The sequence below is a fragment of the Suricata suricatta genome, chromosome 12 (genome assembly GCF_006229205.1).
Source record: "Suricata suricatta isolate VVHF042 chromosome 12, meerkat_22Aug2017_6uvM2_HiC, whole genome shotgun sequence".
NCBI lineage: Eukaryota > Metazoa > Chordata > Mammalia > Carnivora > Herpestidae > Suricata > Suricata suricatta.
Window position 1 is genome coordinate 2,203,212 of NC_043711.1, and position 13,220 is coordinate 2,216,431.

General features: G+C 59.5%; 1 protein-coding gene across 1 annotated transcript in view; it reads left to right on the forward strand.

Annotated features, from left to right (window-relative positions):
- The window catches only part of CELF5 (CUGBP Elav-like family member 5), a 43,413-nt gene extending 30,381 nt beyond the window's left edge, over window positions 1-13,032 (forward strand). Inside the window, exons 6-13 of the mRNA XM_029916414.1 lie at window positions 1,904-2,188; window positions 2,791-2,932; window positions 3,020-3,166; window positions 4,534-4,596; window positions 5,142-5,225; window positions 7,937-8,080; window positions 10,335-10,502; window positions 11,761-13,032. Of these exons, the coding sequence (XP_029772274.1) occupies window positions 1,904-2,188; window positions 2,791-2,932; window positions 3,020-3,166; window positions 4,534-4,596; window positions 5,142-5,225; window positions 7,937-8,080; window positions 10,335-10,462 (993 nt within the window). The 3' untranslated portion in view covers window positions 10,463-10,502; window positions 11,761-13,032. The remainder of the gene's footprint in view (window positions 1-1,903; window positions 2,189-2,790; window positions 2,933-3,019; window positions 3,167-4,533; window positions 4,597-5,141; window positions 5,226-7,936; window positions 8,081-10,334; window positions 10,503-11,760) is intronic.
- The last annotated feature ends 188 nt before the right edge of the window (window positions 13,033-13,220 follow it).

Consider the following 13,220-nt stretch of genomic DNA (forward strand, 5'->3'; position numbering starts at 1 on the left):
GGCCCTGGTGGTGGGCGGGGAGGGGGCTGCCCTGAGCCCTTGTGGTGGGCGTCGGGGGGGATAGGGATGGAAGCTCTCCCTACGGTCCCAGCCATGCCTGGGCTCTGGCTGGCTGTCAGTGAGGCACGGGTGGAGGAGGCACAGTCTCCAATGGTACCGAGGCTGGGTGTATGCACATGAGTGTGTGACTGTGCATGCATGGAGTGTGCGAGGGTGTGAGCGTTCAACTAAGTGTGAGGGTGTGCACAGATGTACTGCTGGTATGTGGCTGCGTGTGTGATTACGTGTGGACTAGCGTGTGTAAGACAGCCTGCGTGGGTGTGCGCACATGCCTGTGAATGTGAGTGCATGTGTGTGTTTGTTAATGGGTGGGTGATTGTTAATGTGCATGTGAGCTGTGTGTGTAAGAATATGTATGGATAAGTGTGTGTGCTGGCACACATTTAGGTGTGTGCGTGCATGTGTATAAGTGTGTTGAGTGGGTGTTTTGTGTGAGTCGATTGTGCAGTCTGTGGGTGTGTGTACGTGTGTGTTTATACATGTGTGTATTGAGCGTGTGCGCGTGCCAGGGGTGTGGGGAACAAATGCATATGTGTGCATCTGCAGGAATATGCAAGCGTGTGTGTGTGGATGCGTGGGCAGGTGTGTGAAGTGTATGTGCTTGCACGTGTGCACATGTGATTGTGTGCATCTGAATGTATCGTGTGACCGCACGTGTGCAAATCTGTATGATATGCGTGGTGAGTGTAAACGTGTGCCGGTAGTTGTGAGTGTATGCATGTGAGTGTGTAAGCCTGTGAAGCCTGTGTGGGTGGCATTCGTGTGCACAAGCGTACATGAGCATGCGCGGTGAGTGCGCGTGTGTGAGTGTGAGCATGCACAGTGTGTGTACGTGAGCACACGTGGTGCCTGTGGTTATGTCTTAGGTGCACGAGTGAACATGAGCATGTGTGGCAAGTGTGCGTGTAAGTGTGTATGACTGTGTGCTGCACGTGTGAGCGTACACTCGTGATGAGCGTGTGTGTGAGAGCGTGTGTGTATGGGTGTACAACAGGGTGTCCTGGAGGGGCAGGACTCGTCGGGTGGTTGGGCTTTGTCGAGGCCAGAGGGGGACACGCGCCTGGGGAATGACAGCACGGATGGGGGGGCAGCAGAGCAGGGGGGCAGCGGGAGGGGCTGTGGTCCAAGGCTGAGGAGCCATGGAAGTTTTGATGGGGGGTGGGAGGTGAGGGAGACGTCATTTGGACATGTCCCCCCGGCCCGGCTGGGGCCGGCGGGCAGGGGCCGGTCTGGTGCAGGGAGAGGCTGGGGAGGACCAGCCAGGCTCGGGGGCGGCCGTGCTCTCTAGGAAGGAGGCGCCAGGAGTGCCATCACTGTCCATAAATGTCCACCTCTGCCAGGGCAGGACAGGCCTCCCAGAACCAACTCTGCTCTCAGCTCGTCTCCAAAATGGGTGTGCAGGGGTGCCTGGGGGGCTCAGCCGGTTAAGCATCGGACTCTTGATGTCAGCTCAGGTCACGACCTCAGGGTTCGTGAGTTCGAGCCCCGTGTCAAGCTCTGCGCTGATTCTCTGTGCCCGTCTCTCTGCCCTTCCTCCCGCCTCTCTTTCTGAGGAGGTGTCCAGGGAGTGAGCTCTCCATCAAAGGGGGCAAGTCACCCTCTTGGATGGTTGGTGTCTCACCTGTTCTCAGGTGTGAGTCATAGGTTCCCATCATTCCTCTCCAGCAGTAGGATTTCCCATTTTTGAGAGTGTAGCTGACGGTCCAGGTCCTCCCCTGAGCCCCAGACATGACCCTCTGGGCCCAGACGCCCCACCTGTGCCCACAGGCGGCTGCACGGTCAAGTGCAAGACCCAGGACGCTGATCTCTGAGCTGTTCTCGCTGTGACGTGCATGTCCCGCAGGGGCGGGCCCACGGGTGGGATTCACAGCTCCTGGCGTCTACACCGCTCACCCAGGGCCTGAGCTGGTGTGGTTCCAGGAACCCAGAGCCCTGGCTACCACCCTCCTTCTTCCCCTCCCGCTCGCTGCCACCCCTGCAGGGTGCCTCCTCCAGCCTGGTGGTCAAGTTTGCCGACACCGACAAGGAGCGGACGCTGCGGCGCATGCAGCAGATGGTGGGCCAGCTGGGCATCCTGACGCCATCCCTCACCCTGCCCTTCAGCCCCTACAGTGCCTACGCCCAGGCTGTGAGTGGTCCCCACAGCCGCAGGGCTCTCTCCCAGGGCCCCTCGGGGGTTCAGCTCAGTCTCTCTCCCTACGTTCTGTCTCGAGGGCCACCGCCTCTCTGCTCCTCTTTCTGTCTCTTGCCCAATCTGTCTGACGCGGGGACCTATCCTGGCCATGGCGAGTCACCAAATCCAGGCTGATCCCTGGGCCCCAACCCCAACTGAGCCCTCCGTCCATGAACTGAGTCCAGGCCCAAACTGAGCCCTGACTCTGGACTGACACGGCCCAGTGCTCGGCCCCCTAAGGAGCCTCTAAATCCAGGCCGGTTCCACACTGAGACCCAGCCCTGGCTGAGTTCAGTGTTGGCTGGTCCCTGATCCCAGGCCAAGCCCGAATTCCTGACTCGGCCCTGATCTGAAGACTGCACCCTGATCCTGGACTGACTCTGGATCGTAGGATGAGCCCCAGTTTCTAACTGAGGCCTGAGCCACAAGAGCCAGGCTGACCACCCCCACCCCCACGCCGCCCTCCAGTTATGGGAGGACCAGGCCTCCCCCAGTGAGTCAGGACCTCAGGGCAGGTGCTACCCGGCCGTGCGCGCTGACGCCCTCTCCACCCCCAGCTCATGCAGCAGCAGACAACCGTCCTGTCCACGTCAGGCAGCTACCTGAGCCCCGGCGTGGCCTTCTCGCCCTGCCACATCCAGCAGATCGGCGCCGTCAGTCTCAACGGGCTGCCTGCCGCACCTATCGCCCCTGCCTCTGGTGAGAGTCCGCCAGGGGCCCGAGGATGGGTGGGCAGGGCCGGGCTGGGCCGGGCCAGGCTCCCCATGGCGCTCCTCCGCCCTACAGGACTGCACTCGCCCCCGCTGCTTGGCACCACCGCTGTGCCCGGGCTCGTGGCTCCCATCACCAATGGCTTCGCAGGGGTCGTGCCCTTTCCTGGGGGGCACCCCGCCCTAGAGACCGTGTATGCTAACGGCCTTGTGCCCTACCCAGGTAACTCGAGTGGTTCCCCTGGGGGGGGGGCGGGAGAGGGGGAGGGCCGGGAGGGCATCTCTGGCACAAGCATGAGTTCCCATGCCATGGTGCCTGGGAGACAGAGGGGGTCTCAGCTGTGACGTCTCTGGGTCTCAGTCTGCTCATCTGAGAAATGGGGCAGATAACATCAGACATCTCATGAGGTTGCCCTGGCAATGAAATCGGTGTATAAAATGCTGACCGTGTCGCCTGTACCAAGCACAGATCTTAATTATTAATCACTGCTGTTTAGGAAGATGTCAGTAGCCACAGTCATTCATTCATTCATCCATCCATTCAGCATTAACCACGCCCTGAGCTAGGCTCCGCCCTGCCCTTGTGAAGCAGGGGCCCGTCTTTCCCTCACCTAGACCCAAGTCCACGCCCGGCACCCATCTGCCAGTATCTTGCTTGGGTGAAGTAAGTCATCTGTGTTTCCACCACGGAGGAAAACTTATTTTTATTTTGAAGTGATTGGAGCTCCACAGGGAGTTTCAAAAATAGTACAGAGAGGTCCCGATACCTCCAACCCAGTACCCCACCCCCCGCCACGCTAACATCTTACCTAACCACAGCACATTGTGGGAGCCAGGAAACCCACATCGGTAGGGCACAATGAACTCAACAGGAGTTGGAGACCTTATTCAAAGTGCACCACATTGTAAGTGCACCCGCCTGTGTGTGTCGGGCGGGGGGGCATTCTGTGCCATTTTATCATAGGGATAGATTTGTATAAACGCCACCACAATCAAGACACAAAACTGCTGCATCAAACAGAGTGGCACATGTCACCCCTTTAGGGTCACACCCCCCACCACCCCATCCCCTAGCAGCCTCTCTCCATTCGAGCAGAACGTTTTGGCTGAATTTTCCCCCAGACGCACCAGCTCTAGTGGTCTGGATAACCTCTCCCCTCCCCTTACCTCCTCCCCTGGGGGCAGTTGGGTGGTCACAGCCACATGGGGAATCCGAGGTGTGGGAGTGCGAGAGAGGGAAAGCGATGTGGGTGGGGGGTGATCGGGAGCCTTGAAGTCCTGGAGAATCCAGAGAATAAAGGGGGAGGGGGAGGGGGTCCGCATGGGGACAGAGACATGGGGGGGGGTTAAACCTCTCTGGAGTCCTGTTCGACTTCGCCATTATCTATCTGAGTGACCCCGTGCCAGTTGCCTCACTTTTCTGAACCTCAGTTTTCCCACCCCTAAAATGGGAGCCATACCTGTAAAACGTTCATGCAAAGGTGAAGCTGGGGCAGATGTTTGTTGCTTTCCTTTCGGCTCCTAAGTATGGGAGTAAATGGAAGACTTCTGCTGCCCCCGCCCCACTCAGCCCCTCCGTCTGCCCCGCAGCTCAGAGCCCGACCGTGGCCGAGACCCTCCATCCTGCCTTCTCCGGAGTCCAGCAGTACACAGGTACGGGGTGGGGGCAATCCAGCCCAGTCCCGGGCGTGGCCCCGCCCCTCGGCCCCGGCTTCCCTCCTGGCCTAGCCACGCCCCCGGCCACACTCCGCTCTGGCCCCGCCCCTCGGCGGACGCCCTCTCTTCGGGTTTTCCCTCTTCCACCTAGCCACGCCTCCTGCTTCTGGCCCTGGCCCAATCCCAGGTCTTGGCCCCGCCCCCTGCCGCATCTGATCCCGCCTCTTGTGTCCTGCCAGGGCTCCAACCTCAGCCGTGGCCCTGCTCTTCAAGCTCTGGCCCCACCCACTCGGGTCTTCTGTGGCCGTGGCCACTCCTTCAGGCCTGTCCCCGACTGTGGCCACGCCCCCTCCCTGTAAAGGCCTTGTCCCCACCCCATCGAATCATGGCTCCGCCCCATTCTTCCCCGTGTCCTGGGTCCTTCATTGGCCCGCCCCCGCCGTGGGCACGCCTCTCTCCCCTCCCACGGCAGTCGTGGCCCCGCCCCCGCCCGCCGGCCTTACACCTGCCTCCGCCCTGTGTCTCGCTCCCGGTCTCCGCAGCCATGTACCCCACCGCGGCCATCACGCCCATCGCTCACAGCGTCCCCCAGCCGCCGCCCCTCCTGCAGCAGCAGCAGCGAGAAGGTGAGGGGGCCGCGACCTCCCCCGGGGCGCCAGTCCAGCCCTCTGACCGCCCCCTCCACCTCCAGGACCCTTGGCCTGGCCTACGGCGACCTCCGGGAACCGCGGCTCTCTAAGAGCGCGGCCTGCGGGCCAGACAGACCTGGGTTCAAGTTCTGACGCAGCCCCTGGGTGTTCGGGGAACTGAGTCACCCTCTGTGACCCTCAGCTTCCTCTTCTGGAATGCGGGAACCGTGCTAGCTTCTACCCCCTAGGACTAGTGGTGACACCCCCCCACCCCCTCACTCCCCACTCCCCACCAGCCTTCCTGTCCAAGACGGGATGGATGGTTCTCTGAATTTCTGGAAAGGACACTCTTTTTTGAGATGGCGGGGGGGGGGGGGCCCGGGGGACGGTGATGAGCTATCTCCGGTGAACTGAGGCCTCCCCAGTAAAGTGGAAGGAGGGAGGAGGTCGATTCTGGAGTCAGACAACCGGGATTCAGATGCAGTTCTGACTTGTGACATCATAAGGAAAGCGCGTAGGGGCCCTGTGCCTCAGTTTCCTCACCTGCAGCCGGAGTGTCCGTCTGTGTCGAGGGGCGTTACCGAGAAGTAGACAGGGCGCATCCTGATGCAGCGTGGCTCAGCTCCCCGAAGGCCCTTTCTGGGCAACTGGTGGGGTGGGGGAGAGGTGCCCAGCTAGAAAAGCCCCCAGACTGCACCCTCGGCCAGGCGAGCCCTGCAGACTGAGCTCTTTGAAGCTCTGCCCCGTTTCTCCTCTGTCCTTGGCCTGTGGAAGGGGAGGCATTGCCAGGGTACAGGTGCTGAGCTTTGGAGGTGAGCCCTGGGCCGAGGGGTCCCCAGCTCTGCCAACCATCCAGTACCCTGTTCTCATATTGTGTCTCCAGGGGCCTCTGTGGTTATAGTCGCGGAGGGCGGCAGTACTCGAGGCTCCCATGTGACCTTCAATGAACCCCCCCAGCACCCCCCATCCCCCACGCAGGGCGGGCCAGTGGGAGCTTCGGAGAGGGCCCAGCTGCCTCGGGGCACTGTTCTGTGGATGGCCCGGACCCGGGTGTCTCCCTTCCCGAGTCCCTTCTCCAACGTCCCTCAACCCTGGGCGGAGGGGGTAAAAGTTCAGATGCGTCAAGCCGCGTTCCAGAGCGTCCGCCCAGCATGGGAACTCCTGCAGTTCCATCTACCAGGCTCCCGCGGGAACGGGGTCCGGAGGCGCAGAGCAAAGGCAGATCCCTAGTAGCCGTGGTAGCGGCCGGATGCATGTTAGCGGGCTTAGAGAATGCCTCATGTGGCACTTTCTCTTGGGAAAGACCTCACGTTTGCACGTGGAGGTGGACACAGGGACAGCTACCAGGGGCTGTCACGAGGCAGAAAGAGGCTTGTCTGAAGTCAGACTGGCGAGTCGGAACCCCAGATGGGGATGCTGTGGCTGACAACACACTTGGGGGACGGAGACCGGGTAGGTGTTCGAGCCTCCGTGTGTTGGTGAGGCGCGTGTGCGCCCGCTTTGTTTTCCCGCGAGATCTGAATCAGCTAGGCGCGCTGTCTGCCTTTTTTGGACACCAGATAGTACCCAAGCAAACGTGAGATTTGCATTGGGGTCAGAATTGTGCCGTCCGCGTCAGTCGCAATGATCACGTTGCAACATACTTGGATTTTTAAAAAACAAGCATTATTAGAACTCTCGTCCTAATCAGGAAGGTAAGGGTTGGGTGTGAACGTGTAATCTTGGATTTAAAGTTTTCCCGGGTGGGGAGTGCTTATTTCCAGGCTGAAGGGGATGCTTGGTGGTTTGGGGGTTCCCCTTGGTTTGTGGGGGCGTGGGGGAGGGGCATCCAGCCGGTTTGGGAGTAGGGGCAGGTTTGGAGAATGTTTGTGGCTCCAGATAATGAAGGGTTTTCAAATTGGATTATTACTTCTAGCTTTTACATGGGTCATGCGTTGGGGTTATTTGGGCAGGGGATGGTTTTGAGAAGTCACTGTGCTGTTAAAAATTTCCTTCTGGGTGGTATAGTATGTCATTTAAAAATTACCCCCTGGGTTCAGGCTATCTGGGTTTGGGGATTAGAGAATTTAGTTTTTTATTTTACTTGATTTTATTTTTGTCGTCTAAGTTTTGAAGATTATTCAAGGTTTGGAGGCTTAGCCAAGGTTTTGAAAAATACCTAATTATTTGCGGCTTGGGGCCAGGGAATTAGTTGTCTTATTTCATTCTGTGATCTCCGACTTGTAAAAAAAAAATGAACGTTTTATTTTAAAACCAGTTTTAGATTTACAGAATTCGTGCAAAGGCAGTGCGGAGTGTCTGTATACCGCCCCCTCCCCCTTCATCTCATGTTGTAAATGGTCTGGAGTTTCAGGTTGAGGGATTTTTCAGGGGTTTCAGGTTGTCTGGGTTTTCGGCTTATCCAGGATCTGGCATTGAGGGATTTATCTCAGATCTGGGGGGAGGGACCGTCTGAATTTTGTAAATTATCTGGGGCCTGAGGGCCCTCGGGGGTTCGGAGTCCCCAAGCTTGGGATCGGACAGGCAACCGCGGCACACGGAGTGCGTAGTGCCCTCCCCGCCATCGCCACGCCCTTCCTCCCGAGGTCACGGGCACCCTCCCCCGACGGCTGGAGATGCCAGATGTGGGCTCCGGTCCCGCGCCCCTCCCCCGGGGGGTCCGCCTCCTCTCCTTGGGGGCTTTATGTCTTTCTCTCCCCCACCTGCAGGTCCCGAAGGCTGTAACCTGTTTATCTACCACCTCCCCCAGGAGTTTGGAGACACGGAGCTGACCCAGATGTTCCTGCCCTTCGGCAATATCATCTCCTCCAAGGTGTTTATGGATCGGGCCACCAACCAGAGCAAATGTTTTGGTGAGTCCCCATCGCAGGCGCCCCCCCCCACCCCCTGCCCTCACCCACCCCATCCCCCACTCTGCTGCCGCTGCGAGGAACAGGGGCCTGGGAGGGTGTGGTCAGCCATAAGCCTATTGCGGCCCTAAAGGATCACATGTTTGAATTACAGCGAGCACTTATTAAGCACCTACTGTGTGCCAGGTACCGTGCCGGGTGCTGGGACACAGCAGTGAAGGAAACCTCACAGTCCCGCTGCACCGCCCAACAGAATTTCCTCCCCTGGTGGAAATGTTGCACGTCCCTCCCACCTGGCCCCTCCCACCTAAGCGGTCAGCCACACAGGGCCACCCACACAGGGCCACCAGCCCCGGAAGGTGGGGCAGTTGAACCAGAGGCCTGAACATTTAATTAAATCTAAATTTAAATGACCACCTGTGGCCAGCAGTGAGGACTCCGAAAAGCACAGGTTAATGGGTAGGAGAGGGGAATACACAAAGCAGGACATAGACATTGATGTACAGGAGGTGATGTCTCAACTGAGACCCAAATGAGGTTTTCCAGCCACGGGATATCTGGGGTAGAGGGTTCCCGGGAACAGCACATGCAAAGGCCCTGGGGCAGGACCTGTCTGGTGTGTTGGAGGAACAGTGAGGAGGAGGCCCCTGTGGCTAGAGCAGAGTGAGCAAGGGGGGATGGAGGGAGGGGGGAGGGCAGGGAGGGGGCGTGTTCAGGGCCTTGGGGGCCTTGGGAGGACTTCTTGTCCCCCGACACAGAGGAAATGAAGGCTCAGAGAGGCGCTGCAACTTGTCCAAGCTTACACAGCACCAAAGAGACAGAACCTAAATTAGAACCAATCTGTTTGACTCCAAACTTGGGACTCTTAATCCCACCCTGTGTAATTCAAAAGGCCAGCTGTTGCCTGTTTATTAAGCACTTGCTGTATGCACTCCATGTCCAACTGTAAAATGAAAGAATTGCCCCAGGCAATTGCTCCTGGCGGGCTCAGTAGGTGCAGCCTGTGACTCTTGATCTTAGGGTTGTGAGTTCGAGCCCTACAATGGGTGTAGAGATTACTTAAAACAAGAAAATCTCTGAAAAAGGAAAAAGAATTGCCACATATCCTGGGAGGAAGGAGAGGCACGGAACGGCCAAGCAGCATGCTGGCCGCACCAGTAGGGGCCCTCGGCCAGCGCCCAGGCCCCTCCTCTGCATCCTGCCCCCAAGAGGAAGACGGAAATGGGGGGAAGGGACCTACTCAATCCCTTTCCACAGTGAGGGGTCATATGCCTTCTCTGAGCCTCAGTTTCCTCATGCATAGGATGGGGGGCAGGTGTTAGGGGAGATGATAGACGAGGTCACCCCTCCGCTGCTCCCCATTCCCCCAAGGCTCCCGGGGCCTCAGCAACACCACTCAGCCCTGCCCCCAGCTCGCCTGACCTCCTGCCGCCACCCCCCACCCCCCCCCCCCCCCCCCCCCCCCCCCCCCCCCCCCCCCCCCCCCCCCCCCCCCCCCCCCCCCCCCCCCCCCCCCCCCCCCGCCTCCTACACAGGGTACAGGGAGCCTTGCCTCCCAAGCTTGTGCATGCAGACCCTCACCCCGAGGGGCCCCCAGCCCCTGTGGCCTCCACACCATCGAGGACCAAGAGGTGAGGGGCCAGGAGTAGGGCAGGCTGGGCTGGGGGCGGGAGTCTGAGGACCTGGCAGGCTGGAATGTGGCTGATGGCCTCGGAGACGGGGTAGGGAGACTGACAGAGACAAAGAGAGACAGAGATAGAGAAAGAGAGATTAAAGACAGAGGGAGGGAGAAAAGGGCAGAGAATAGAGACACAGAGACACAGGACATTCTCACGGAGAGAGACAGACACAGACACAGACAGACCTATGCGCAGTCAAGACCCCAGATGGATAGTGGTCATGGAGGGCGCACCCGGTTACCACCTCCCCTAGCATCCGGGGGCCTGGCCGGAGGCAGGTGTTCAGGACTGGCGGGGGTGGGGGAGGGGGTGGGGGGTGGGGAATGCGGCCGCACCTGACCCCCACACACGGGTGGGGAAAGTCTCAGTCCAGCGGACCCCAGGCAAGGAGCAAGCTCCCGTCTCCGGAGGCATGCAAGTGCAGAGGGTGTCAGGACCTGGGCAGCTGTGCGTGCCCGGCCTGCCCTCCCGCCTCCCCGGGGGTCCCCGCCTGCCCCCTGCAAGCGCACAGCCGCCCCCACGACCCCCCGGCCGCCGCCCTGGGGCCCACCATCGCGGCTCCGCCCCGGTCTCCGCAGGCTTCGTGAGCTTTGACAACCCGGCCAGCGCGCAGACTGCCATCCAGGCCATGAACGGCTTCCAGATCGGCATGAAGAGACTCAAAGTGCAGCTGAAGCGGCCCAAAGACCCGGGACACCCCTACTGACCGCGCCCACAGCCGCCCGGAGGCTGCGGGCCTGGCCCAGGTGAGCCGCCAGGCGGCCCCACCCGCCCCCACCCCCGCCGCCCACCCCCCTCTTTTCCGAGCGCCCTCCCCAGCCCCAGGGGCAATGCCGCTGGAGGACGCAAGGCGCCCCCAGCTTGCGATGGTGGGGACAGATTAGAGAGTCACCCTCCTCCCCCACCCCCGCTTTGGTCAGGGCTGGGACAGAGGGTGGAATCTGGGCACAGGGGGGATGGGGAATCCTTCCAGAAGAAGGTTTTGAGGGCCAGGCTTGGTCTGGGGCTGGGCGTGCTGCGAGGGAGGGGCTCCTGTCCTGTCCGGTGACTCTCCCAGCTGGGCCCCTGTCAAGTTCCTCATTTGGTGTCATTCGCGCTCCGTGAACTGGTGAAAAAGTGGAATGTTTGCCCTGTTCACCAGCATGCCCCCCCACTCAGAGATACCCCCACCCAACAAATCCCCGAGAGTGTATTTTGCCAGCAGAGAGAACCACATTATCAACAACTGAACACCTTCTTTGGGGGAATGAACAGTGAGCTTAAGGGGCCGGTGGGGGAACATAGCTGACCACAAGCCTTGATGGGCCTCATCTGTGAAATGGGTTCACGAAAGTCACCTCCCCAGAAGCAGCAGGGAGGACCCGCGTGGGGACACGGTGTTTTCCTAGCTGAGCCCAGGACCCGCCACCTGGAAAGCTCTTAATCACTTGTCTTGATTTTGGTTTTCGGTTCTTATTTACTCACGAGCGCCGTCATCATCAAAGCGCTGTGCTTGGGGGTCTGGTGCAAAGTTAGGGGCTGCACATGCTTCTCAGACGCTGTCAGATCCGCGCCCACACAGTCAAAGGTCACGGGATCGACTAACAGGGGACCCATGCACTTTACCGCCCTGGGACGGCAAATCCTTTCTGAACACCTACTGTGTGCTAGGCACTGTTTGGGGACAGCGCTTGGGGACACCACTGTAAATGACCAGAAACGGGGTGGGGGTTGGGGGAGCACTGCCTCTGTGGCAGGGAGCCGAGGAGACAAGACCAGAATAAAGGCAGGTGTTTGCCCCCAGGGGGGTTGCCAGACGGGGAAGTGGTCCCGGCGGCCCAGAGTCCTTTCCAAGGCGGATTGCCGGCCTCCGATCCTGGAAACGGACTCTCTGAGTAGACAGGGGCCCTTGGGTTCCCGGAACCCAGCCTGGCCAGGGCAAGGGGACTGGGGGGGGGGGGAGTGATATCGTCGGCCTGCACGTCCCCCATCACTGCACCCTAACGCCCCTCCCTTCTCCGCCAGGTGAGGGGCCTTCCCACCCCAGGAGGGCCTCCCGATTCCAACCGACCCCGGACTTTTCCGTAAATTACAACCGAGTTTGTACACCAGCCCCCCCTCCCATCTCCCCTTGCCCCCCGCCCGCCCCGTAATGTGAAACACGACTACAGGCCGTGCGGAGCGGGGAGGGGCTCTGTGGTCCACCCCAGCGCTGGGGGGCTCCTGAGTTGGGGGCCGAGGGCTTCACCGCCCCCACCCTTGGTGGCTTCCCCAAACTAAATCACAACTTTTCCTATATATATATATATGCATATATATATAGAGCTATAGACAGTATATATATTTTTTGAGTATAGATCATGGGACCAAACTTTTCCGACTTCCTTCCATCCACGAGAAGGTGACCCTGGCCCGGTCACTCAGCAGGGACATGAGGGCTGAGGATGACCGGGCCGCCCAGTGTGTCCCCACCTCCCGCTGTCATGTCAGACCAGGGCACGGAGAAGCACTGGGAGTCATCAGTCAACGCGATATACCTCCAGGACATTGGGCCCCTGCCGCCGTCGGGCCCTTGGGCTCGGCCAGCTCGTGTCCCTGGTCTTAGCTGCAGCTTCCGGAACCCCTACCCCCTCCCTCTCCCCAGAGCCCTGCCTTCCTGGATGTAGGCACAGAAGAGACCCCCCCCCCCCGTCATAGCCTTACTCATGTGACCAATAGCCCTTAGCTTTCCGTCAGGGGCAGACAGGGTCCGGGGAGCCCCCCCCCCGCCCCTTGCGCCCCCTCCCAAGGGCAGGCGGCCGCCCTCCCTGCCTTCGGATCACCAGCCTGGAGTTCACGATCTCATGACCAAGATCGCCTCGCGCGTTGGACGAACCCAACCCGTGCTGGTCCAGCACCCCTTTACCAGAGATACCTCTACAAATCATTTTGTTTTTTGAATTTTGGTCTTTCTGAGCAGATACAAAGAAGAAAAGAGAAAAAAAATGGGGAAAAAAATCAGACAACAGTGGATTTTTGTTTCCTAGTTGGGGCGGGGCGGGAGGGCTCGTGGGGCGCCTCTGTATAGCTACTCAAACCGCGAAAGCCCACCTTGAAGCACAGAGTCAAGTTCGTTGGACGTCCAGTAGGGCCTCTCGCCAAACGAGGCACCAGAGAACTTCATAAGCTCAAGAAAAAAAAATTTGTAAAGAAAAACACAGCCTTCCCTTTTGTTTCTACCAAAATGTGTTGACTGACCCAGAAGAAGAAAAAAAAGAAAAAAAAGAAAAAAAAAAACACATAGCAAAAAAAAAAAAAGGAAAAGAAAAAAAAAATCTTATGACCAACTTGTTTCGATATTCCAGAGTTTGATAATTGTTCCGAGACACTCTAGCGTGCCTGTGTCCTGTGCGTCTGCGTGTGCAAGCGTGTGCTCGGGCCACGAGGGGGCCGCGCCCGTGCCCCCCGCGCCGCCTCGCCCCTGCCCGGCCCTGCCGGGGCCCGGA